We start from the raw sequence: 24,398 nt of genomic DNA, 5'->3' as shown, positions 1-24,398 counted from the left end.
CTATAGGGACCATCTACATGATTATTTTATCCTAAGAAAAGGTGAACAGAAAAACCTGGACCATCATAAGGTCCATCCAAAGTGATTAACAACCAACAAGCCAGTTAGAGCATAAGTGAAATGAAAGCAGTTCTAACAGCACAAAGATCCATGATAGAGGTGAAAAAGGTTTCAAAGAAATCTGTTCTCAGTAAGAAATTTTTTAAATTCCTAATCACCACAATCACTATCAGTGATCCATCATCATCTCAGGATCAACAATAAATGGAAATCATACAGTAATCATCAAAAATGTCATTTTAAAATTTCATTTATTTCTATTGTTTTATTTTAGTAAATATTGAATCATCACTTCCTTGACTCTTAGTTTTCTCAACCTTAGGTCTTAAGAAGGGATTATAGGACTTTACATCTCCTATTATTGAAGCACCTCCCTCAGATTCACACGCCTGTCAGATGTTATGAAAACTCACAAAAGTATACAAGTTAAACATGCCTGTTTGCATTTATTTTTATATAACTCTAATATGAAGGTCCTGGACAAACAACTGAAGTGTGCTTGCCTAATAACTCAAGGTTTTCAAGCTAAGGTAGCAGATTTACAACACAGAAATGGGAAAATCTTACATTAAAAAAAATAAAATGAAACAAAATTTTACCTCTTTGAAGTTCTCCAGGTACTTTTTAAATTGTTAAATAATACAGACATTCTACTGTAAATAGAAATCATTCCATTTACTAAAACTCCCAGTGGTATAAGTAAGGACCCATTTCAGTATGGTCCTCCTGCACTTCTTCTCTTGATAATGATCAGGAAGAAGATAGGGTGATACCATTAATATTAAGTGACAGAGAACAATAACTACAAAATTAGCATTTATACAGCACTTTTCTCTTAGAATCCCAAAGCTTTCAAGGCACAACCTTTGATGTCACATCATTTCAAGGATACAGGTAAGGAAAAGCTATTTATATTTCCTTTTTATAAGATAGGAAAATGAATAATACACAAAGTCAAATGACTTCCATGCAAATGTTACTGGTGATAAAACAGAAAAATAAGGTTTCTTCATCTTTGGTTTAGGGCACTATGTTCTGAAATATGCTGCCTGTGAAGATAACATCTTTTAGGAATTCATATTCACAAAATGATTATGATGTACCTGCTTAGGGGTCCTTTTTTTCTTTTTTAGATTCATTTAGTGGATTTATATTACATTATTTTCAGTTAGTCTGTTTTCAAATAACTTTTTGGCAGTGGGGCAATTAAAGAGGGTTCTCATCTTGGAGTCACAGAGGAGCTCATTACTACCCTAACCAGTAGTGCTGTCAAAGTTCTGATGTCAGAACTTGCAAAAACAATTGTGATAAGGGAAATATTCATTAATATATTGACACTGTTATTTTTAGAAGGCAAAAGCTCTAAAATTCATATTCTTGACATAAACTTTCCCCATTGCTCTTCTTCATTCTTTCACCAAAATGTCATTTTTAGCTTTCCTTCTTGTTGAACCACAAGTTCTAATCCAGTAGTCCATCTGAAATAATGATATACTCACTGGCTCTGAGAATGTTCTCCTTGCTGCTGCACCTGGACTGGACCTGCAGAGAGAGCATAAACTCAGTAATTTAGGGCTCATAACAGAGATAGCCAGATATGTATATTTAATGGGCAAACTCCTGAGGTCTAGGAGCAAAGGCTTTATGTATCTCACATATAAAAACATGTTAATAAAAATATGTCACACTTATTCCATATATTTTTAATTTTTCCTTTTCTTACTTAAAGAAAGGACTGATTTCTAGAAAAAAAAATTGGGGGCACAATATTGTACATGGGACAAGGGTAAAACTAATGGCATTTTTTAATTGATGTGTATTGGAAATTAGTATATGGGAAAAAATTCAAGTTACCACATATTCAGTTGTGAATTCAGATGCTTAATATTAAAGATACTGTGCTTATCTCTTGACTAAAATAATAATGCAATTCAAGTAATAAAGCTGTAATCAAATGTTCATTGGTAGTCATTTTTAGTTACATATGTTAATGAGGGGAAAAGAGAAATCTTCATATACAATATTTACATGTGAGTCTAATAACCTTTGTTATTTACTGATTATAATAATTGATTATAATTATAATATTAGTTATGAAAGATGTTTCAATTAGAAATCAATGAAATTGAAGTCATTTATTTGCCAGTTCTTAAGTGTGTATATAGTTATCAATCAGAAACTCATGCTGATTCAAATATTTCAGGTCAAAGTGGAACATTCTTTTACATGTTGCAAAACTGATGAATTCAAGGGCCATGCTGGATGGCATTGACACTTGTTGATTTCAGAGGCAACTGTATTGAAACTCCACACCTCTTCTTCCCACTCCCCAGCAGCTTGCCCCAAATGGTATACACAGCAAATTAATTTCTATCGCTTAACACAGTCTACTATTGTAATGAAACAATTATGAAAGTAATGTTGCAACTTAGGGTGGGTAATGGTTGTCCTTCCCTGAAAAAAACAATTGTTAATGTTTAAAGAAACAACAATAAAAAAAATCACATACACACAAGACACACCAAAAAAAAAAAAAAAAAGAGAGGAAATATAATTCCAGATGTTAAAGTTATTCCCTTTTGGCCCAGAGTGTTTAATTAGTTTTAAATACACTAGAATGAAGAAGCTAATCTGTAAGATAATATTCTTATATTCTTTTTTCGAAGTTTTATTGGAGAACAATGCTGGACCAAATGGGAAAGAAATTAATGACTACTTAAAGAAAACAATACAGTAAGGAAGACACGAGAGCAAGGAAAAGAAAAAAAAGAGAGAGAGGTTTGAGGAGGGTAAATCTAGTAGATAGAAAAGTATGGTCTTATAGAAGGGGACAATATGTAAATGCAGAATGTTCTGCTATTTCTTATTGAAAATTCATACCAAGAGGGTAAGAATGACCAATGAACTTGCTGCAAAATAAACAAGCAAGTTGGCATACCATGGAATGAAAATAAGTGTTAACTATATCACTAAAGCCTTAAAGGAGAAAAGAAACAAACAGTAATAGACAAATTAATAGACAAGCTTAATAAAGAGATAAACTACATTTTAAAAACGATTCAAAGAACACAGGAGATAGCCAAAAGAGTGAGAGAAAAATCTGGAGAGAGAAGGAAAAGAAAGGGGAAAATGTTGAAGGACAAAAACAGAATTCAAAGAAGTCAAATGGAAGTCAAGAAAGTCTTCAACAGGATGTAGAAACAGAAGGAGCCAAACCCATAGCGCAAAGCAACGTTTGCGAATGGAAAGCAGCTCCTTTGATCAGTAATAGTTACTCTTAAGTCGTATCCTCTATTCCTCCAGAGTTCATCTTTAAGCCCTTCCAATCTAGAGTGGAGCTAGTGTATGGATAGAAACAAGAGATTTACAATGAACAGAGCAGTTCAGATGAGTAGTTCAAATTGTCTCATCAAATGTTTCAACAGACTTATATAATGTCTAAATGGAAATGGAGGTGAAGTACTAGCTGGCTTTACCAAAAAAAGCAAACCAAATCAAAACCACAATAAAAAAAACACTCTCTCCCTTTCTTAGGTGGCCTAAAAATTAACAAAAAATTCATTCATAGCATTAATTTTTTTTAAAGTAGTTTTTTTTTTTTAATTTACTTTTTAATTTATTTTTGGCTGCGTTGGGTCTTTGTTGCTGTGTGAGGGTTTTTCTCTAGTTGCAGCAAGCAGGGGCTATTGTTCGTTGCGGTGTGCAGGCTTCTCATTGCAGTGGCTTCTCTTATTGCAGAGCAGGGGCTCTAGGCACGCAGGCTTCAGTAGTTCTGGCACATGGGCTCAGTAGTTGTGGCTCACAGGCTCTAGAGCGCAGACTCAGTAGTTGTGGCACATGGGCTTAGCCACTCTGCGGCATGTGGGATCTTGCCGGACCAGGGCTTGAACCCACGTCCCCTGGATTGGCAGGCGGATTCTTAACCACTGAGCCACCAGGGAAGTCCCTCATAGCATGAATTTAATAAAGAAACCCAAGTCTTGCTTTGTGGCACATCAGTTTAGAACGATATATTTCAAACAGTTTTGAAGAGAAATTTGGATGATGAGAAAAATTCAATATTCTGAATCTGGGTTCAAAAATTGCCAACATCAGTATAACCAATGTCTTCTCATTTACATTACATTGGCTATTTGACCCAGATTTGAGGGAAATCACTTTTAAAAATCAATGATTAAATGAACTTCTTTACTGTAGTGATTTTGAGTACACATTAAAAAATTGAGAAAATTAATTTAAAACATTTTAATACTTATGTGTGCAGTAGATGCCCTTTTCTGTACCATGAAACTTGTCATCATTATAATACTGACTTAATTTAATAAAATCCCAATATGAAGACTTTGCCTAGCTCACAATGTAATGGGATTTACTTGAAAGAATAAAGTTGAGAAACAACTATTGTTCTCACGATATGGACTATAAAAAAGGTAACACAGGTCTGTTTCAAGTTTTATGATTTGCTGTTGTTTTTCTTTATCTTACCCAATTTGTCAGGGATTAAAAATGAAAAGTATGGTGTTGGATGATCTGTTACTTTATTCTACTGGATTATGTTATTTTACTAAGATAACATTTATAGTATTGACAATTAATTCCCCTTTCAACTGAAATCAAAGCTAAAATCATGTGTAGAAACAGTATATTAAAGTCAATGGAGGAAATAAAAAACACAAGAGACTTACTGAAAATGAAGGTATTCACTTACTAATCAAGACTGCTTTCAGACATCAAATAATTCATTTAATTCATTTCAACATGTGTTTACATGTATAATTTTTGCTGAAGATCACATTGTCCATTAAGACATCTTAAGCAATGAAACAGAAAACAAAAGGAGGGAGAGCACGTAATAAACGGTAAGGAAAAAAAGTGAAAATGCTTTAAACAAAGCTGAGAAAACTTTAACAACCACAATCTTTAGATACAGTTAGAGAAGTGACTTACCTTATGCTTAGGTCTTAACAAGAATAGCACAGTGTTTAAAGTCAGCTCTTCATTATGGGAGGTACAATTGAAAGCCATAGGTTATAATAACATGAATTGCTACACAGAAATGAAGACTTTTTCAGCCCAACATGAAAAGCTAACTCTTACGGGAAAACATTTCAACTTATGTTTAATGCAACATGAAGAACATTTGAGGGTGTAAACATCAAAACACATGAATCTCACACCAATAAGAGAGAGACAGCCCAATCTCTCAGGAACACAGAAGATTTAATCTGTGACCATAATCTGTGACACATAAGGGAAGGCACATCACTCTAACATAGAAAGATGCATGCATAATGTGTAAGCATCCACTGAAAGCCCCCACACCCAACCCCCATCCCACTTGTACACACAAAAGCCCACTAAGATACAGAGAAAGAATGTAGTGCCAAGCTGTTATGAAGAAAGCAGGACACACGGAAGCACAGCAGTGGTCATGTGATTTGAGAGGTGTTCTTCCCTTAAACCATCCCATCACCATGCTTATTTTAAAGAAGCCAGGAAAATACCCCCTTCAATGCTGCAATAGCTACGAGCCCCCAGCTTGAAGCTAGTGTGTGGAATTTTGATCACCGTTCCCTGCGATGTCAGGGGCTCTCCAGTGGAAGCCAGATGTGTAACACCAGTTAGTGGGGTACAAATATGTGAATAACAAACATCTTTTCCCTTCTGCATTTCACAGAAGTGAGGGAGGAGAGAAACAAAATAAAACCCATGTCAAGAATAGGTTCATAACAATATAAAGATGTGTAAATATTAAAATGGAGATTACATTTGATTGCAGGTTAACACAACTCAGATTTCATAAAAACTGCCTCTATTTTGCTGCTCACTGGGTTAATTTGTATTCTTTTTCCTTGTAAATATTTGGAATAAATCTATACAATATGGCTCATATTTAAAATTCCTGAGCAGTTGGTCAGATGGTGTCAAAGTCAAGAACAAAAGTCATCTTCTTTGATGGACATTATGAAAGCCCTCTCTATTTTTAACATGATTTTACTGGCTGGCAGTTACATTTTAAATTAAAAATTAAGCTTCTGTATATATGCTTACTTATATAATCTGAGAAACTCTATGTCAGTGGTTTGCTTTAAATTTTAATCTGTTTAAATTTTAAAAAGCAAATAACAAAAATGACTACCTATTTAGAAATTGTTAGTAAGCTCCCTATGTACTTTTCTTTACTGTTGATAAATCTTATTTTAACATGGGCTGTTCCAGTCAATAAGAGGGTTTTATCAGCTTATTAGAAAAACTGTCAACTTTGGATTCCTATTATTGATGACAGTAGTTAACTTTATCTGTTTTATTTTTTGTATGAGATGGGTTTTGATTCATGTGTGGCATGCAATTTAGTTAGCAGATTTTTAATTGTTTAAAGATCATTTACTTATATTACCATTTTCTCTCCCTCATCCTATTCTTAGCAGGGCAGAATATCTTGATCTTTACTTTAGCATGTCTTTATTATTTTAGGCTCTGGACCCTCCTTTCATCTTACTTTCTTCATCGGTAAAATAAAGACTGTTACGGGCTCAAAGGAAATAATGTATGTATCAGTGATTTTAAGCTATAAAGACGGAAACAAATGTCAGTGGTTGTTATGATCAGTGGAGCCACTGACAGCTGTGAAACATTCTGAATTATACACACTCCTCATTATAACTTTCTCATCAGCTCAAAATGGAGGCAAGTTCTTATTTTTGATGGAAAGAAAAAATATCCATGTACAGTTGTATGTTTTTCTCAATAGGGATTGACCAAAACTTTTTGGAAATGTCATAGCCATACGGCCATATGTACTGGTAGGAATGAAAGCCATATAATCTAAGTCATGGAGCAAAGTCTGAACTAGCTCCTCTAGCATATTTCTTGTACTCCTGAGCTTTTAGACCTTAGACAAGCTATTTCCTCTTTCTAGAATACTCTGTTGCTTATTTTCTGATCCAAATACTACTTGTCCTTTAAGATACAGCTTAAATTGTATTTGGGGCAAAAAATATTCCCCAAGTTCCTCAACCAGAAATAATCTCTTCTTTCCCTGAACTCTTTTAACAGCCTTACTGAGAAACAATTTACTTACTATAAAATTCACATATTTTAAGTACACATTTGATAGCTTTTAATAGATTTATATGGCTGTCCAACCATCACCACAATCTAGTTTTAGGGTATACCTAAATTCTTAAAGCCTCTTAACTGAACTTCTACTTTAAGAGATCTCATAGTTACTCACATTTCAATTATTGATGTAGGTTCCCAAATATACTGTTTATTTTTGGAGAGAGAGGACCATGACTTTAATTCTCTTCATATTTCTAACTAAGTCAAATATAGTGCTTTGTATAAACATTTGCCAAATCTCAATGTGTTTATTTTTGTAGTAATTATAGTTTTTTTTCAATCTCAGCAGATTCAAATTTATTATTTATAGTATAAGTATGATCATAGCTATTCCTGTACTATCTTAAAATGTTTTTTATTTATTTGGATCAGGTAATATTAAGAGATACAATATGAAAAGTATGCGGATTATAGCAAAGAAATATCTGAATACCCTATAGAATGATTATAAGAATTTGGAAAACAAATTACTATTAATACTGCTTAAGGTTAATCAAATAGTGACATTTGGAGTCCAATAAAGGTTATTCTATACCATAGGTTTTAGGTCAGGTTAAGAAGATTTCTTTGAGAGAACAGAATGTCCTGTATCTCATAGGTCAGGTCACTTGAATGACAGAGATATTTGATGTATCATGGCCCTTTTGACTTTAATTTCTCTACCTTATTAAACTTATTTAAGAGTAATTTGTCTCTGAAAGAACAAACTTCACTGAATACCATTAACTCATAAAAGTAAAACTGAAGAGAATAGAGAAAAATGACCTCATTGGCATTTACTCAGATTACTTGCCTCTTTAGCCTACCTTGAAAGAGAAGGAAAGAAAGGATTGATTTAAACAACATTAAGCCAACAACTCTACAATCTTAGACTCTTAAATTCTATTTCTTTCTCTTCTCCCTTCTTATTGCAAAAATGGAGACTTGGTCTAGAAAAGCTCCATTCCATAGTTCTATTCATTCATCACTTTATCTGGATAAATTAGGATATAAGTATTGGGCTCATCTGTGCCCGATGACCATTTATTTGTGTTTAATTTGTGTTTATGATATCACAATACATATGTGACTGAACTCAGAGTTTTATTTATAACGTGAAAGGCAGCATGATAAAGGAATGTTCTTTGGAGTCCAGTGGTATGGTTTCTGATACTGGTTTTTCCTTTTCTGATCTTTAGAACCTTAGACGACATTCAACATCCTGGAGTTTTAATTTCCTTATCCATAAAATGAGGAAAATTAAGCAGGATAATATATGTAAAAACTATTGTAAATGAAAAAGAGCAATACAAATCTAAGTCATTATTATTATCCTTACGTACATTTTAAGTCACCTAAATTTTATATAGGTAGAATCTGAGGCACAATGAGAATAAAGAATTTGCTCCAGATCATGCCATAAATCAGGGACAAACAGAAGGCTATAATTGCCAATTTCTAGACTAAAGCTTCAAAAAAGGCTGAGTTAAGGTGTGAGGTTACCACTGCAAGGGTTAATCTAATTCTGTGTTGTATGATTTTAGTCAAGTTATCTCACTTCCATGGGACTTAGTCTCTTTATCTGCAAAATGAGGATGTTTTCGGGGGTTTCAGCTGAGGTTGATGGACCCCTTGAGAGAACCTGTGGATAAAAATGAGGGGTCCATTTACTGTGATGGAGAAAAAAATTATCATTTTTATATTCACCAACCTAATTAAATTTTACTATTTTCTTTCATTATGAGCTTAGGTGACAAATTATAGTAATAGTAGCAGAATCTATCGCTTCAAATTATTATGGATATTTAAAAATATTGTGTATGTTCACCAGGATTTCAAATTACAGTAGTCTAATGACTTGCTGCTAAATTTTGTTATTTGATGTGTTTTTAAAAAGGCAGTATTATTATATCATAATTTGTAATAGATATTTTGCTAATGATTTCAATTTAGTTTTTTTTGTAATCCTATGTATTTTATTATATATATATTTAAAACATTTTTCTGAAAAAGAGTCTGTAGGCTTTGCCAGATTCCCAAATGGGTCTATGGGAGCAAAAAGGTTAAAAAAAACTCTGAACTAGATAACTTTTAAGCTTCCTTTTATCTCTAGGATTTTGTTGCTGTAAGAAATCTTTAACACCTCCGTCTGCTGCCCTTTATCAAACCACATATAAAAGAAGCCCTTCTCTTTTTGAGAAAATTATATATTGGTCACTGAATTAAGCAACTGCCCATTTAATAGACAGACCATCTCAGAAACAAAAAAGATACATGGCTTTTAAAAAGTTATAAAGACCTCAGACTTAAAAAAAAAAATTCTGCTTTACTTGTTCTTTTCCCATTGGTTTAGATAATTAATTAAATGGAATAATCATTTAACTGTCATCACATTTCAAACTCTCTAACCAAAGGTGAACTTACACACACACACACACACACACACACACACACACACACATACGTGTGTGTGGATAAATGTGTATCATTAATTAATATTCTTTGAACCCAGTCATACCTTGATCACAGGTAGAGAGCAACAATGCTGTTATCTAAGTATAACATAAATCTTTGCAGGCACACAGACAATATTTATAAGCAACATAATTTTACACATCTTTTCCAGAGGACCATTCTTAAATGTTTTCCCACCACCATTTGAATTACTACTGTCTTAAATTCCACTTAGCTTTCCTAAGTCCTAGGTAAATGTGAAGAATTTCTCTTTTTTCAGTATTAACCTCTTCTAAAAGAAGCTGAACTATGGCAGGTTACACAGCTGGTGAAGTGAATAATTACCATTAAAAATGAAAAGCCTATTTATGCTGCTTTATAGGTAACATGGTGAGTTCCTTATTCTCAAAGAGAATACTATAATATGTAGAACATATCTAAGAATAGAACTGATCACACTATGACTCAAGGGAATATAATTTGAACATCAATCGTGAATATTCTTAATGTATTTCCTATTTAAAGCTTTAATTCTAAATTGAGTCACTCTCAATGACTTCCAAAAAATTTGAAAGTCCTAGGTTGGTCTTCCCTTGGTACAAACAATATTTGTGAGTTGATTTTTGTTCTGAGAATTTTAATGTTGATCATGATAAACATGAGGAAAATACAACTACCTAATTATATATATATGTATATATATATATATATATATATATATAAATTATATATATATAACAAACCTAAATAAAATTTTTTGACTAGTAGGGATTTTTCAATTATTGATGACACAATTTCTCAATCTTCAGATGAATAACTGATTATTTTAAAGAGAAATTTATATTCATTCTAGAGATGAGAAAGCAAGGATTGTTACTGGCTTTAGATCACACAGTAAAGTAATAACGGAACTCAGCCCTCTTGACTTCTAAATCCATTTCTCTGTACACTAGTAGATGACCTTATCTCTCTAACCTACCAATGGCAAGCACTGCATTCCTAATCAGACCTTGAATTTTCATTGACTCTTTGCTCCTGACTATTTCTCTTAGCAATGAAAACCATTAAGAATAGGTATGTGAATGCAGGAGTGAAGAAAAAATGATATAATGGAAGGCAGTTTGGGGAGTAGCACTCTGGAGCCAAACTGGATTTCAATCTTGATTCTATCATTATTAGTTGTTGAAACTGGATAAGTCATAATCTCTCTGTGTCTTTGTTTTCTTATGTATAAAATGAGAATAATACCAATAATTAACTTATAGGGTTGTTGTGAAGAAAATGAGATAATATACATAAAGTGCTTGCTTAGATGAATATCTGGCCCAGAGTGAACAGTGTATGAGTATTAACTAATACTGTGTTTGCTGTTGTTATCAATACTATTACCATTCTCTGTTTGGATGATACTCTAGATCTGTAATAAAGAATGTTGTCTAATTTCTTTCATGATTTTGACAGCTCTCATAAATAAGATCAAGTAAGATTAGTTTAGATAAGTATTTGAATAGAAAGTTTAAAAAAAAACGAATATATCTTATGAAATAAAGCCTAATAGATAGTCAATAATATAAAAACCTGAATTATTGAGCACTTGTAATTATTATCATTTTCTGACATTCTTAGAAGAAAATCACCTTCGTTTTCATTAAATATGAGTTTTGAAATGCTGAGTTTTTAACTAGATTTAATATTCTCCTTGGTTTTCCTTGAGTGGTAGCAGAAATGTGCCTCTTTGGCATAAAGATTATTTTGAGAAAGAGCAGACATAAAAGAGGCTCTGAAAACAGAGTAGAAGTTACCCTTTTGTAAGGGAAATTTACACTTATGAAATAAATTTCCATTTATACTGGGGTCTCAGTCCTCTGGACTTGGAAGAAGAACGATGACTCTTAAATCACAAGATAAATCTTGTCAATGGAGAAGGCACCGATTTAATCTATATAACAAACCTTATTCTTGTTTGCTGTGCTTTTCCTGGGAACCTCTCTGTAACTGGCCTTACTGCCCCCACCTTTCATTTGTCTTTAGTTGAGGATGATATTTAAACTGGTAGTTTAGGCTATCTTAGGGAGTTACTCATCTTTTCCTGGTAGCTCCCAAGTAAACATGAGGTATACATGTTAACAAACTTTTGTTTTCCTCTCGTTAATCTTTTATCACAGGTGTCTCAGCCAAGAACTCAGAAAGGTACATGAAAAATTATTTGCCTCCTCTACACATTCTTAAATGTCATGTCATATCACTTACTTACTCATTAAAACAAAACAAAAAACCTACTAGTTCTAGTGAGTGTAATATACCATGGAAGAGTATGGCTGCATTGTTCTCCTTTCTAAATCAAAGGCTGTTGTATTGCAGTTGTTAAAAAACAAAATTCAAGTGAGAAAATTTGACGATCTACTTGACTTTTTTCAACATTCCATGAATCAAGCACCATCCCACCTAGTAATTAGTTAGGAGCTCTGAGAAGCTGTACAAAATGGAAGGTTTTTGAAGGCAGAAAGGCAGTAAGACAAGGAAGTCATAAACAAAAGAAAGAAATATTTTAGGCTAGGCTAACTTCCTTGAGGGTGGTGGAGGGGGGTGGGGGAAGGCAGGTGTCTATCAGGTGGATTGCCTCACCAGTGCTGGCCAGGAAACCCTAGATTGACTAGTTAAAGGTTACATTCCTGGGAGAGGCTGAAACTGCAATTAGGTTAAGTGTTAAGTCTTGGTTTGCTGATGTAGGGTTTAGCGCAAGTGACTCCATTTTGGGCCTCTTGTTTCTTTTTAAACACAGCATTGGTTTAAAAAGTTGTGACTTTTATTTCTCTAAATGCTTAATTAGCATTCGTAAGGCACATGGAAGATGTATGAAGGCAAAGACATTTCTAAAACATATTAGTAAGTAGCAATGATTTAGAAAATGTTTAGGCAGTTCCTGTGAGGCCTGGAGATATGAGCTAAGTTTTCTGAAGCCTTATATTGCAGCCATGTGTGGTGTATATTATACTGTCAATCAAGTCTCTCATGACCTAACCAAGTAAACAGTTAACAGATATAGTTTGATATTATTGTTAGACTTCTGTTTACATTATACATATCCTTTCCATTTTCTCTGAATTCTCAAGTTTTGGATGTCTAGGCTTAATCAAAGGAAAGGCAGAAAAATCCAGTCATTAAAACAGAACTTTTGGCTTACAGAGAAGGCATAACTATTAAAAGTTATTATTTTTTTTGAAAGATAAACTCATGACTCTCATACAAATATAAAATGAACATCTGTTAAAGATTTTGTCTAAAGTGTTAATTAATGAGAGAACCAGGAAGATGTTTTAATTGGTTCAAAAGAGAATCAAAAAAACACACATATATGGGCCATCAGGAATGTTGAAATGAATTTTCAGATTAACTGAGCAAAAATCAATTGTATTTCCAACTGGACACAATGTGCATTTCTATGGATTAGGATCATTTACATTACTATTCATATACTACAGTTTAATCTTGTACAATAGCTCAGATGGTAAAAGAGGGAGATGACTCAGAAGGATGCCCTAGATAAGACAGCCAATAATCATTTTCATTTATTTCAAAGTCTTTCACAATTTTACCTGATAACTTTTTGACCTGGGAGTAACTATTAATAGAATTTATGTCTATTAATTGAGTTCTAGTTTTGTTTAGTTTAGTTTAGTTTTAGATACTTCTTCCCCTAGTGTATAACTTTGCCTTATAAGATTATATGAAATACCTACTGTAGTCCCTTTTAAATGGACTTCAGTTTTTGTGTTGATTGTAATATTAAAATAAGTTTACTACATTGAAAAAATGGAATTTATATGAAATTTGCATTCTTTTTAAAATCTGACTTGAAAAATATAACTTCCAAGTCTTAATACACACACATTTTTGTAGTTTTCTTTTTCATCCAAGTTCAGTGAAAACTCAGTTTGAATATAAACCTTATCTTGTCAAGATTCAGTCATGAAAAATTCCTAAGGGAAAGAGAACCTTAATATTTATTAAATCGAGGCAGTCAGTGTATGGGTGTTTGTCAGCTATATTCTTTACTATATATTTGAAATATTTCATTAAAAAATGAGAACTGTAAAAAAAACAAAAGAGGGGACTGATTTACCAAAGGACATTGACATGATGCTGTCCATACTCAAATCCTTTGGCTTAGATTTCTTACATTTAGAATTTGGGATCATCTGGATACCCTTTTGCCCTCTTTATTCTAAAAATATCCAATGCCAATGATTTCAACCCAAATATTTTTCATCATTTTTTTTCTCTTTACTAAGTATACACTGTACTGAGAATGCTGTTAAATTGCAACCACTGTTCTTGATAGTTTCACCATTAGCCAGTTTACTCCCTCAACCCTTCTCAGGATTGCTTCAGGTAGCTTTGCTGTGCCTTGCATTGCTCAGTTGTTACATGAGGAATACAATCACAATCAACTCAAAACTCCACAGAAATGCATCCATCAGAGCTTTCCAACTCTTAAATCTCTTATTTACTAGCTGTTCTTAAAATTTTTCCACATAGGGAATTCTTAAATAATAATTCTTCCTTGTATACATGCTTCTTTATTGCTAATTTACTCTACTGTCTCTGTAGAACTCCCTACTTTCTCCCCTCTTTTCTTCAGCTCACCATCCATGTTATTTCTTTCTGTTAAATGTTAATACCAATTAACATGGGAGAGTTCATGGGTGATTTTTCCTCCCTCTTTGCTTATCTATATTCTTTACTGAACATGTGAAAAACAAGACAAAAGTCATTGAAAATGAAAGGAAAATAGAAACTGTCATAGAAAATGATAGACATTTGATTTTTTAAAAAATTCTAAAATTCAAACCTTTTAGTATAATATAGATTGACCATTATAATATTTGTTCAAGTCAGTCTCAGTCAATTGCTGATAGGTTTATTTTGAACCATCAACACATACTTCCTCAGTCCTTCCTCTGCATACATATCTGCAATAAGATACTTAGGATTAGTTTAGAGTCTATAATCATAGAACAGCTGTGAAGCTAACTGGTTTTATAAATTGCAAACCTGGACTCATTAGCATTATGTTTTCACTCATCTAAGCTGAAAAAGGCACATAAATACTTTATAGTCTTTTCACAGGATCACTGTATTTTAGACTTAGAAATTTTACCTGTAGAGATGTTATATCTAATTCATTTATGCTAGTTTCATCCAGATTACCTCTCCTAGACTGCTGTGAACTAGTTGGCCTAGAATTGAGGCACAGTATATGGTTGAGTAACCATATTTAAACACTAGAGCAGGTATGTTCATCTTATTTTGTCCCTTTATAGCAAAATGAGATACACATATTCATTTTAACAACAATCATTAAGGTTCATACTCTAATTCTCAGTGGCTGAGATGGGTTTTCACTGAAAATGGAAAGGAAAACAAGAAACAGCTAGATAAAGGCAGGTAATTTCTATTATAAAACACACACAAGGAAAGGGGAAAGCAGCACAGAAAAGAGTGAAGTGCAGGGAACTGCATTAGGAAGGTGGATGAATGTAAATGAGGTAATAAATAAGGGAATGAGGATTCGTATAGATTATTCTCCTCTTTACACTTCTTACGTCAACCTTCAAAACACACGGCAGACCTTAACACCACCAATATCATCTCTGCTCTGAAACTGTCTTTTAAAGTCAAAAGTCATAGCTTATAAAATTTAAAAAAGTGTGTGTGTAAGAAAAAAAATAGGTATTTTGAAACACATCATGACTAATCTTTTTTTTTTTTTTTTTTTGCTGCATGCGGGCCTCTCACTGTTGTGGCCTTTCCCGTTAAGGAGCACAGGCTCCGAACGCACAGGATCAGCGGCCATGGCTCACGGGCCTAGCCGCTCTGCGGCATGTGGGATCTTCCTGGACCGGGGCACGAACCCGTGTCCCCTGCATCGGCAGGCGGACTCTCAACCACTGCGCCACCAGGGAAGCCCCATCATGACTAATCTTAAGAGCAGTAGCAAAATTTCTCTTTGTGGATGGGATATTTAAAAGGAAACCAAAGTGATTTCAAACACAACTTAAAACAATGACACAGTATGACCACATCCACCAGGATAAATGACTCGGTAAAGCAAAGCCCAAGTAGGTGACTCTAGCTGGAGAATATTTCAGACCAAAGTCTTGAAACAGAGGTCAGTTATGCTGAAAGACAGATAATTGCAAGTGAAAGGATAGTGATATAGGTGGACTGAAAGAGTGGTACCTAAATGAACGCTTCAGAAATGCTACTATCACTGACCTGTAATAGTGAGAATGGCTACAGAGATCCTTGCTATATGGTGGCAGTTAAGGTTGAACAAACAACCCAATATTATTTTGACTTGTCCTTTGAACTCCTGAACTGTGCTACATGGCTCTAAAACAGATGAACTGGGGAGATTACAGATAAACTTGTTATGTATAAAGGGAAATGAGCGGAAGGAGGCAATTTAGATGATTCTGAACTTCTGGTCATACAACATTTTTTGTTTGTTCAAACTTCATTAACCTACATATCAAGGTTGGAGTAATTGACAGTTGCATGGTTCAATTTCTGTACTTACATTTATTTGAGAACATCCTGATATAAATTAGGTAAAACTTAATAATTCATGCCCAGAAAAATTGTTGAGGAATATAAAGATTAAATGCCCAATTTCAGGACCATTCACTTGCTTCCCATCTTTTCAAGATCAAATTGTAATATCAAAGGAAAAAAGGAAGGTTTATTTCACTTGGAAAAATAGTGTCTAGTTTATTTTCTAGTAAAGAAAAAATGTATACATGAAACAAGACAAATGCTTAACGGAACTAATAAAGGGCGCTGATCACTTGATCATTAAACCAATGCTCCTAATTAAAATACTGAAGGCAATTATAAGGTTATTTACAAAAACAGCTTGAAACTGTCATGGTATGAAGGAGTTAAGTCATGTTCAGTATATTTAATGCTGGATGATTAGGCTGTGAAATCTCGTGGCAAGATAATTAAAACCAGTCTCATTTTCACCCAAACTACTTCAGACTCTTGAGCCAAATATTTGAGATTAAGAATTGACCCAACATTTCCTTATACAACCTCTTTCAGTTCTCAATGGCATCCTTTTATCTCTTTCCTACTCTCTCACTCATGTGCATGCTCTGAAAGGATGCCTACCTCCTCAGATGAAAAGTACCAACGACTAATTTAGCAGCATCTGACTACAAAAGATCATTTTTTCCTTCAGTTTCCACTTTTATTCCTGGGGAATTCCCTTCTCTGTCAAGCACTGTACAGGAGCTCATCATTAATTACTGCAGCTTTAATACTAAATTCAAAGGGCTAAATTGCTACAGAAGTTTTCTTTCAGTGCAGATATACACAGCAGCGTTCTCAAAGAGCCATGCATTAGTTCATGCCATGCTTCTCAACAAGAAAAGTTAGGCATGGCAGCCCAAACAGAATTGGATTTAATCGCTGTGTGCTGGGATAGCAGCAAGTTGCCAGAGGGGGGAAAAAAAAAAGCAGCAAGCCTGATTTTTATGACTGTAGGCAATACTGGACAAAATTTCTAAAATAGACCCTTCTTTTCTTATCCTAAGGCAGACTCAGAAATAGAACAAGGAAAATTGCTAATATAATTGAAAACTATGGCTATAAAAGTTCATATGAATCTGAATTCCATTCAGGGTTTCATAGAACATGAATCTAAAAATATCTTTAAGGTCTTTCTGAATTCACCTTGTTCTATAAGTTGTTCCTTATGCTCTGCAACTATTTAATATGGGAAAGTTAGAATAAGTGACCAATTTTTAAAATATTGAGGCAGAAAAGGGAATGAAAAACTAGGGCTTGTTTCCTTTTTCCATCTCTCCCTTTCTTCCCTTCCCCTTGTCCCCCACTTCTCTGTTTCTTTCTTTTTTTTTAATTTCTTATAATGCAAAACATTTGAGTACCAACATACCTACATTTTCTCCCCACTCAATTCCAAGGGATATATGCCATTCTAGTTTTCCTATTCATAATACACATCGAGATGTGTTATATTAAAAATAATGTTATTTTATATAATAACATTACTATGTTTCATAACGTAAGTCACATGGAAACTAAGTCAAATGCACTTTAAAAGGTAGATTCATAAATGTTAATAAGCACATATATTTAAAAAGCTGTATGTAATTACAATTTATCATCCAATGCATTGATACTTATTCATGGATAAAAAAATATACCTCACTGAAAAACCAAACATGAATCTGGGTTCCTGAAATACTTAAGCTGAAGAGAAGTAAGTGAATATGATAAATGTGCATACCTGTGAAATACTCTGACATTATATATATGTAACTACACAAGCTGAACTTTTAAAAGCTAATGGAATGAGTATTACCATACGTTATCCATTTTTATTTCTAGCTTAGCCTACTGATGATGATAGGGTGCCTTGTGGAAAAACCCTCGACAGTTCTTTATAATTCCAAATTATGTAATTCTTGTTAAAAATGAGGATAAAATGAAAACTCTATCTTAATGAGAGATGCTGTGAAAAGACAAAAGAATACCATTAAAAAACTCTTGAATAATAGACATAGTACACATAGGATTAACAAGACTGTGAATATTATAGATTAATCTACTTCGGAGAATGATAGCTGCAATTGTAAAATAGGGTGTTACTAGATAACACAGGTAAGTGCCTAAAATACACGCGAAAGACTATCAGTATGATAACAACGGATTCCACAGGATTCAAAACATGCCCTTAAATTCAATTGAGTAGACTTAAAAAAACATATCAAATTCCTTTTCATAAACGATATCTCCTTTGCATATGCTATTCATCCTGACTTATAATGTTTACTGGAGTCCTCTGTCTTCCTATACCACTCCAATGTGTCAGATAGCTTAGCAGAGCACAGGAGAGCATTTAAGTGGTGAAAATTTGCCATAAGCAATGGAAATAAAATGTAATATCATGCTTTGCTTTTATTTCTCTTTTCCAAAGAGGTGCGTACTTGGCAAATAAATTAAATAAGACCTGCCACCAATTTAGAATAACTGACACCATCTCTGTGTGGCCTAGAGAAATATGGCATTTTTAAAGTTATAAAATAAGATCCCAAGAACTCAAATCTATTCTAGGAAAATCTATCCTATGCAAGTTCCTTTTTGAGACTTACTGATAACTTCGTAAATTTTTGAGTAATTCCCCCATGACTATTTTGTAAACACAGGACCTCAAAATGATAATTTTCCTATGGATTTTTTTTGATGCTAACACTGAAGAGCTTTAATTTTCAAGCCAAAGGCATTTTTTCTAGTAATATTTTCAAACACCACAGCCTGAATACATAGAATACGATTTAAAAAAAGACAATATTCCAATTTGTAAAATCCTTAAGTGAGGCCCCATATTTAATTTTTGCTATGTTCTCTATATACTTAATATGGTAATATCTACTCTGCAGTGTAGATGTTCAACAGACACTAGATGACTAATTGTGACCTACTGGTAGGGTCTGCAATAATCCTGGAAGCATAAACAATCAAGTAAAAATAACTATCATATCAAATACAATTTTTACATTAATTCAGGGCATCAAGATGCATTATAGACTTTCAAGCTCTAAGTATGTTTTTTATCTGCATTTGGCACTATGACTGAACTTTCATGTAGAAAGCAAAATGGATACAGGATACTCAAAGTCCAGTTCCTTTAAAATTATACCATTAATATTTTAACAGGATTAAAAATCCTGTTTGCTACATTCATTATAATATTCATATATTAGTTTTCTCGTGAACAGACCACGCAGTAGAAATCACCTCTTTTAATTCACAGTCATATGTCTGTTTTACTTTGCTCAGCTGGCTCAAAGACCTATATCTTGTTTACAAGATACTAAGGACACAGAACGCATTTAATAAGTCAGAAAAATCAGCATTCACTAGAAAGAGGAATTAGAAAATAATAATACCATACTATAGAAAGCTTATTGAAACTTAACTATATAGGCATAACCCCTTCATATAAACATTCAATTTATAAATTCATTCAACAAACACCGACTGATGGTGCTGTGGAGAAGTCCTTGCCCCAAACTGCCAGTTTCCCTCCCCCTTTACCTTCCACTACAATGAGTATTTTAAAGAAGATGTTCCATCTGAGCTGTTGGAAGAAGAAAACAGAATGTAAGATCCTGTTGCCATTCAGAATTTGCCAGGGTAAAAATAGTTTGGAGTAAGCTGGATTCTGTTAGAGGTTAAAAAGCATTTTCGCAAGAAATAATGTTACATATAGTACATAGATTCCTACATTAATCCATATATGTCTATTTGACCCTCAATTCAGTTAAACCGTAGCACCATTTCAGCTTATTAAGGGTTATATAAACTTTTGAGAACTAGCCTAGGAATCTGGTAACCAGTTATAAAGTTGTTTTCATTGGAAACTGCTTTGCCCCACTTATAAGTTGGTGACTGTCTGTAGAGTATGGCATATAATGGAATTTAAGGATAATATAATGATGGGGTTCAGGACGTGCTACCCAAAAACATGGCATCTTGCATACTGAATAAAACTGAAGAAGTATGAGAAGATGGCGAAAGCAGGAAGGTCTCTTGCCCTTCCTCTGCCCTTCCCCCCTGAAAAAGGTCAAAACACTCTCAAACAAGAGGTGTCCTCCTTATACCCTGAGGAAAGGAGCATCGTTTTCTCCAAGACAAAAGGGCACCAAGAAGAATAAGAATGAACAGACCTTACTAAGTTTCTTCTAGTTTACTACCCTAAGCTCATACTTTATGCCCCATCATATTTCTCTGTGACTGTCCCCTTTTCATCAAACCTAGCATAACAACGCTCAGATTTAACTATTTCTTCGGGTCTTCACTTCCTTATGAAGACTCCCGTGTCATGTAAAACTTATATTAAATAAATTTGTATGCTTCCTCCTGTTAATCTCTGTCAGTTTAATTTTCAGACCCAACCAGGGACCCTAAGGGGGTCAAGAAAAACTTTTTCCTACCCTAAAATAATAATTATAATAAAAAGTGCTATTCTTTTTAGCCATAATCTTCAGTGAGGTGGGGTGTGTGTGCATAAATAATCCAGCCACTAAATAGGAAAGTGATTTTGAAGAAACAGATAAGATAAAAACTGGAGAAGACAGTCAACTCATTGAATGAAAAAAGATATATCTCGTAGATATATGTTCATATGTATCATCTTCAATACACTTGACAATGATTAGGAAAAAGAAGCAAGGCAGGAATTGCACAAGTGCTGACATTAACTTGTGTCAAGTTGACAGTGAAGCTAATAATATTTGATATTTTAGTCAGATTGTGGCTAACAACCATATGCAAAACACATTCTACTGTGTGACAAATGTAGCGTATAATATGTCTGACAGAGTTAGTTCAAACTAAAAATAACTTTACCTTTAGGCCTTTAGTATAATAACCAGTACTGATAATAATAATAATTATTATTTATTGAGTACTTATTCATATCAGGCACTGCACCAAGCAGTCTTTAGCAATTCAATCCTTAAAAGTGGTATCATTTCCATTTTATAGAAATATGAAGTGCAGACAAGTTAACTTAATCAAGTTTACAATCAAGTGCTTAATATTACAAAGCTAGTAAGAGGCAGGGCTGGGTTTCAAATCTAGGGCTGGGATTGAAATCTAGCCCAATCTCAGATTTTTAAGCACTGTGAGACAACCAATAAAACATTAATTGCCGCCAAAGCATGAACATCTTTGGAATATGTTAAGAGGCTGGTTAAAGTTCTTGATTCTTCCAGAAAATTAAAAAGCTTATTTAAAAAAACTCTCAAATGAAAACAGGGCCTCATACTCTCAACTCTTAAATTCACACACTAAGCATGAAGCTATTTAGAGATTTTAGTATCCAAAGAATAAGGCAACAGGGAGAATTCCCAAAGAAGAAATATTAAGTACGTTTTTAAATAACAAATGGCTTCAGGAAGCACTGAACTACTTAAAAAGCAAAGAAAGAATTACTATATCTTTTTCAATTCTGGGAGAGAATTAAGCCCTGATGCATTTTACATCCATTGTATATAATGAATTAACTTCTCTTTTATGAATCTAGAATGGCACCATCTTCACAGGAGCTTTAGAAAATAGCCACACAAGTCACTTCTTGTACTGTGGTTTAGATGAGGAACTCTGGCTAAGAAAGGAAGTGCTTTTCAAAGGGGAAAAATAAGGTGACTAGAGAAAACTGATAATTCTATTTGCTGAAGTCCAAGCTATATATTCTATTGTATCCAAATGCATATTTCTGTAAACAAGTAAAAGAAAATTTACATTGCTAGTAGTCAAGAAGACATTTATCAAAATCTTTAAGAATTAGAACAGGATTGGTGGTAAACCAAACCTGTCTGTAAATCTATGGGTATGAACCACATCAGGGTATGGTCATGAACTGCTCAGAATTCATTAAACCTCTGTAATTTACAGGAAGCTGTGCAAGCATGCATTGGTATTACCTCCTATACAGAAGTGACAATTGGGTTAAGAAAGAAAAAGAAAAATGGAGACACAATGCTGGCCTGTGGTGCATAAGGGCACATGAAGGAAAAGAATGATGGGCATGAGCCCAATGGGGAGTAAAAATCACTTTGGTGTCAATTTCCCTCACTATTGGTTACAGAGTACAAAAGCCACTGGAAATTTATATTTTGAGCCTTCTTTTGACTTAAATTGCCTGTCAGTACTCCCTTTGTGTCTTGGTAATAGATGAAGAAGCTTTAATCAGAGGCCTATATACAACTTATCAATCAATAATATTAGATTCTGACTACAATTTTGTTGAAAGCTAACTAAGAAATACTTACTGACTTAACAATAAACCTCAACTTTCTATTTTTTTGCTTGTGTACCGATTCTGATTCCCATATGAATTCCCATCTGAATTTACGAGAGTGTGATTTTTCATAGACTTTTAGTTCCCAGTGGTTTTCAAACAGGATGTCAAGGAGACTGACTGCGGTCACAGAGAACAAAGCTGCATTGCTCTATGTAAACTTCAAGTTTCAATAATAGGGCAAGAAAGTCAATTCTACTGTTTGAGACTCTTCCCTCCTGTTACATTCAAGGTCAACAAGGAATTAAAGTTGTAGAGACTGGGATGACTGTTTGATACTGTTTGAGCCACAATGAAGAAAAATTGGGCTAGCTACCCCTGTTATTTATTTAAAAGTGGAATATTAGAGTAGACTGTAGGAACAGTCAGGCAGTGTAGAATTAAAATGTTTTAGAAGCATTGACCTAGATTAATATATGCTTCAGGGAATTAGAAGAATGCATACAAATCTTAGGGACATTTGATACATATATAATGGGATATTTGAGACTGGGTTGTAACTCATGATTTGGGTAATGTGTGTTTATTAAATGGTTACTGTGTGCTAGATGGGGTAAAGAAGCTAAATAAATGTCTTTACCCAACCAAGTTTCATAGTCTAATAACAAAGTGAATATTATTATATATATAGCAATTAAGGCATAATTAATGTCATTCATTCAACTTACACTTGCTATCTGCTGTCTGCCCCACACTAATCTGGCCTGTGAATTACAGGTTAAAAAGAAAGCAGCCTCTGGTCTCCAGAAGTTCACAATTCATTACAGAAAGACAAGTAAAGCATACAATTACAATACACCATGATAAGTAGTATAATAGAATTTAGTACAAACTGCTATGGGGATATGTAAGAGGTGCTCCTAACGCAGATGGGGGGGGGGGGGATGGGGGAAGGTTATCAGGAAAGGTTTCCTGGAGCTGGGATATATGAGCACAGTTTTAAGGGACAATTATAATTTGGGTGAAGAAAAGATGGGAAAGTCAGAGAAAAAGGCTAGCGCAATTCACAGATTTGAGGGATCCTGGCAACTGGGAAATGGCAAAAAGCATGGCTGAAGCTAGTTTTAACCATGATAGGGAGTGGTAAGAGGAGTAGTTGATGATGTAGGTAGGGACCAATTCCTAAGGGCTGTGGAGAGCCACTGAAAATATTTTAAATAGTGGAATGACAATGATTACATTAACATTTTAAAAATTTCATTCTGGTAAGCATGTGAAGATGGATTAGAGATATTTATGGAATAAATTATGATGGTAGAGGAACTAGTCTGGATATTAATCTAGTAATCCAGATGAAAAATCCAACTAAATAATTGAACGAGGTTCTGGAGAGAAGGGCATAGATTCTAGAGATACAAAAGAGGCAGAATCCTTAAGACTCAGGTCTGATTGGTTAGAAGGGATATAACTCCCAGGTTTCTAGTCTGCGTGATTGGGTAGTGTCATATACTGAAATAGTGGATGAAGGTACAAATTTGGGGGTTGAGTTATGTACAACGTGCTTATAACTCTGGAGAGAGATCTGGGCTGTAAATAGGAGTTGATGCCAAGGCAGTTACTATATAGTGATGTAATATTAATATATGTGAAGCTCCTAGAATGATCCCTGACCAAAGTAAGCGCTATATCGTAAGTAGAATAATAATGATGATGGATGGTGATGATCATAATAATAAAAATGGTTGATTATGAGATAACTCAGAAGTATACAGAGCATCATAGAACTTTTTGTGATAATGAAAATGTTTTATGTCTATACTTTAAAATATGGTAGCCAATAGCCACATGTGACTACTGAGCACTTCAAATGTGGCTGTTGCAATTGAGAAAATTTTAAATTTTATTTAATTTTAATGAATTTAAATTTAAAAGTCATATGGAGCTG

The 24,398-nt window shown here is 33.8% G+C and overlaps 1 protein-coding gene across 2 annotated transcripts in view; it reads right to left on the bottom strand.

Moving 5' to 3' along the window:
- The window catches only part of GPHN (gephyrin), a 619,699-nt gene that overhangs the window by 173,553 nt on the left and 421,748 nt on the right, over positions 1-24,398 (bottom strand). For both annotated transcript variants that reach the window (XM_029239205.1, XM_029239207.1), the window contains one exon: positions 1,560-1,602. In XM_029239205.1, coding sequence (XP_029095038.1) covers positions 1,560-1,602 — 43 coding nt within the window. The remainder of the gene's footprint in view (positions 1-1,559; positions 1,603-24,398) is intronic.

Source organism: Monodon monoceros, unplaced genomic scaffold (assembly GCF_005190385.1).
Source record: "Monodon monoceros isolate NGI ecotype Baffin Bay Population unplaced genomic scaffold, NGI_Narwhal_1 Super_Scaffold_21, whole genome shotgun sequence".
Lineage (NCBI taxonomy): Eukaryota > Metazoa > Chordata > Mammalia > Artiodactyla > Monodontidae > Monodon > Monodon monoceros.
The sequence above is the reverse complement of the archived record's forward strand: the minus strand, read 5'-3'. Positions and strand labels throughout refer to the sequence as shown.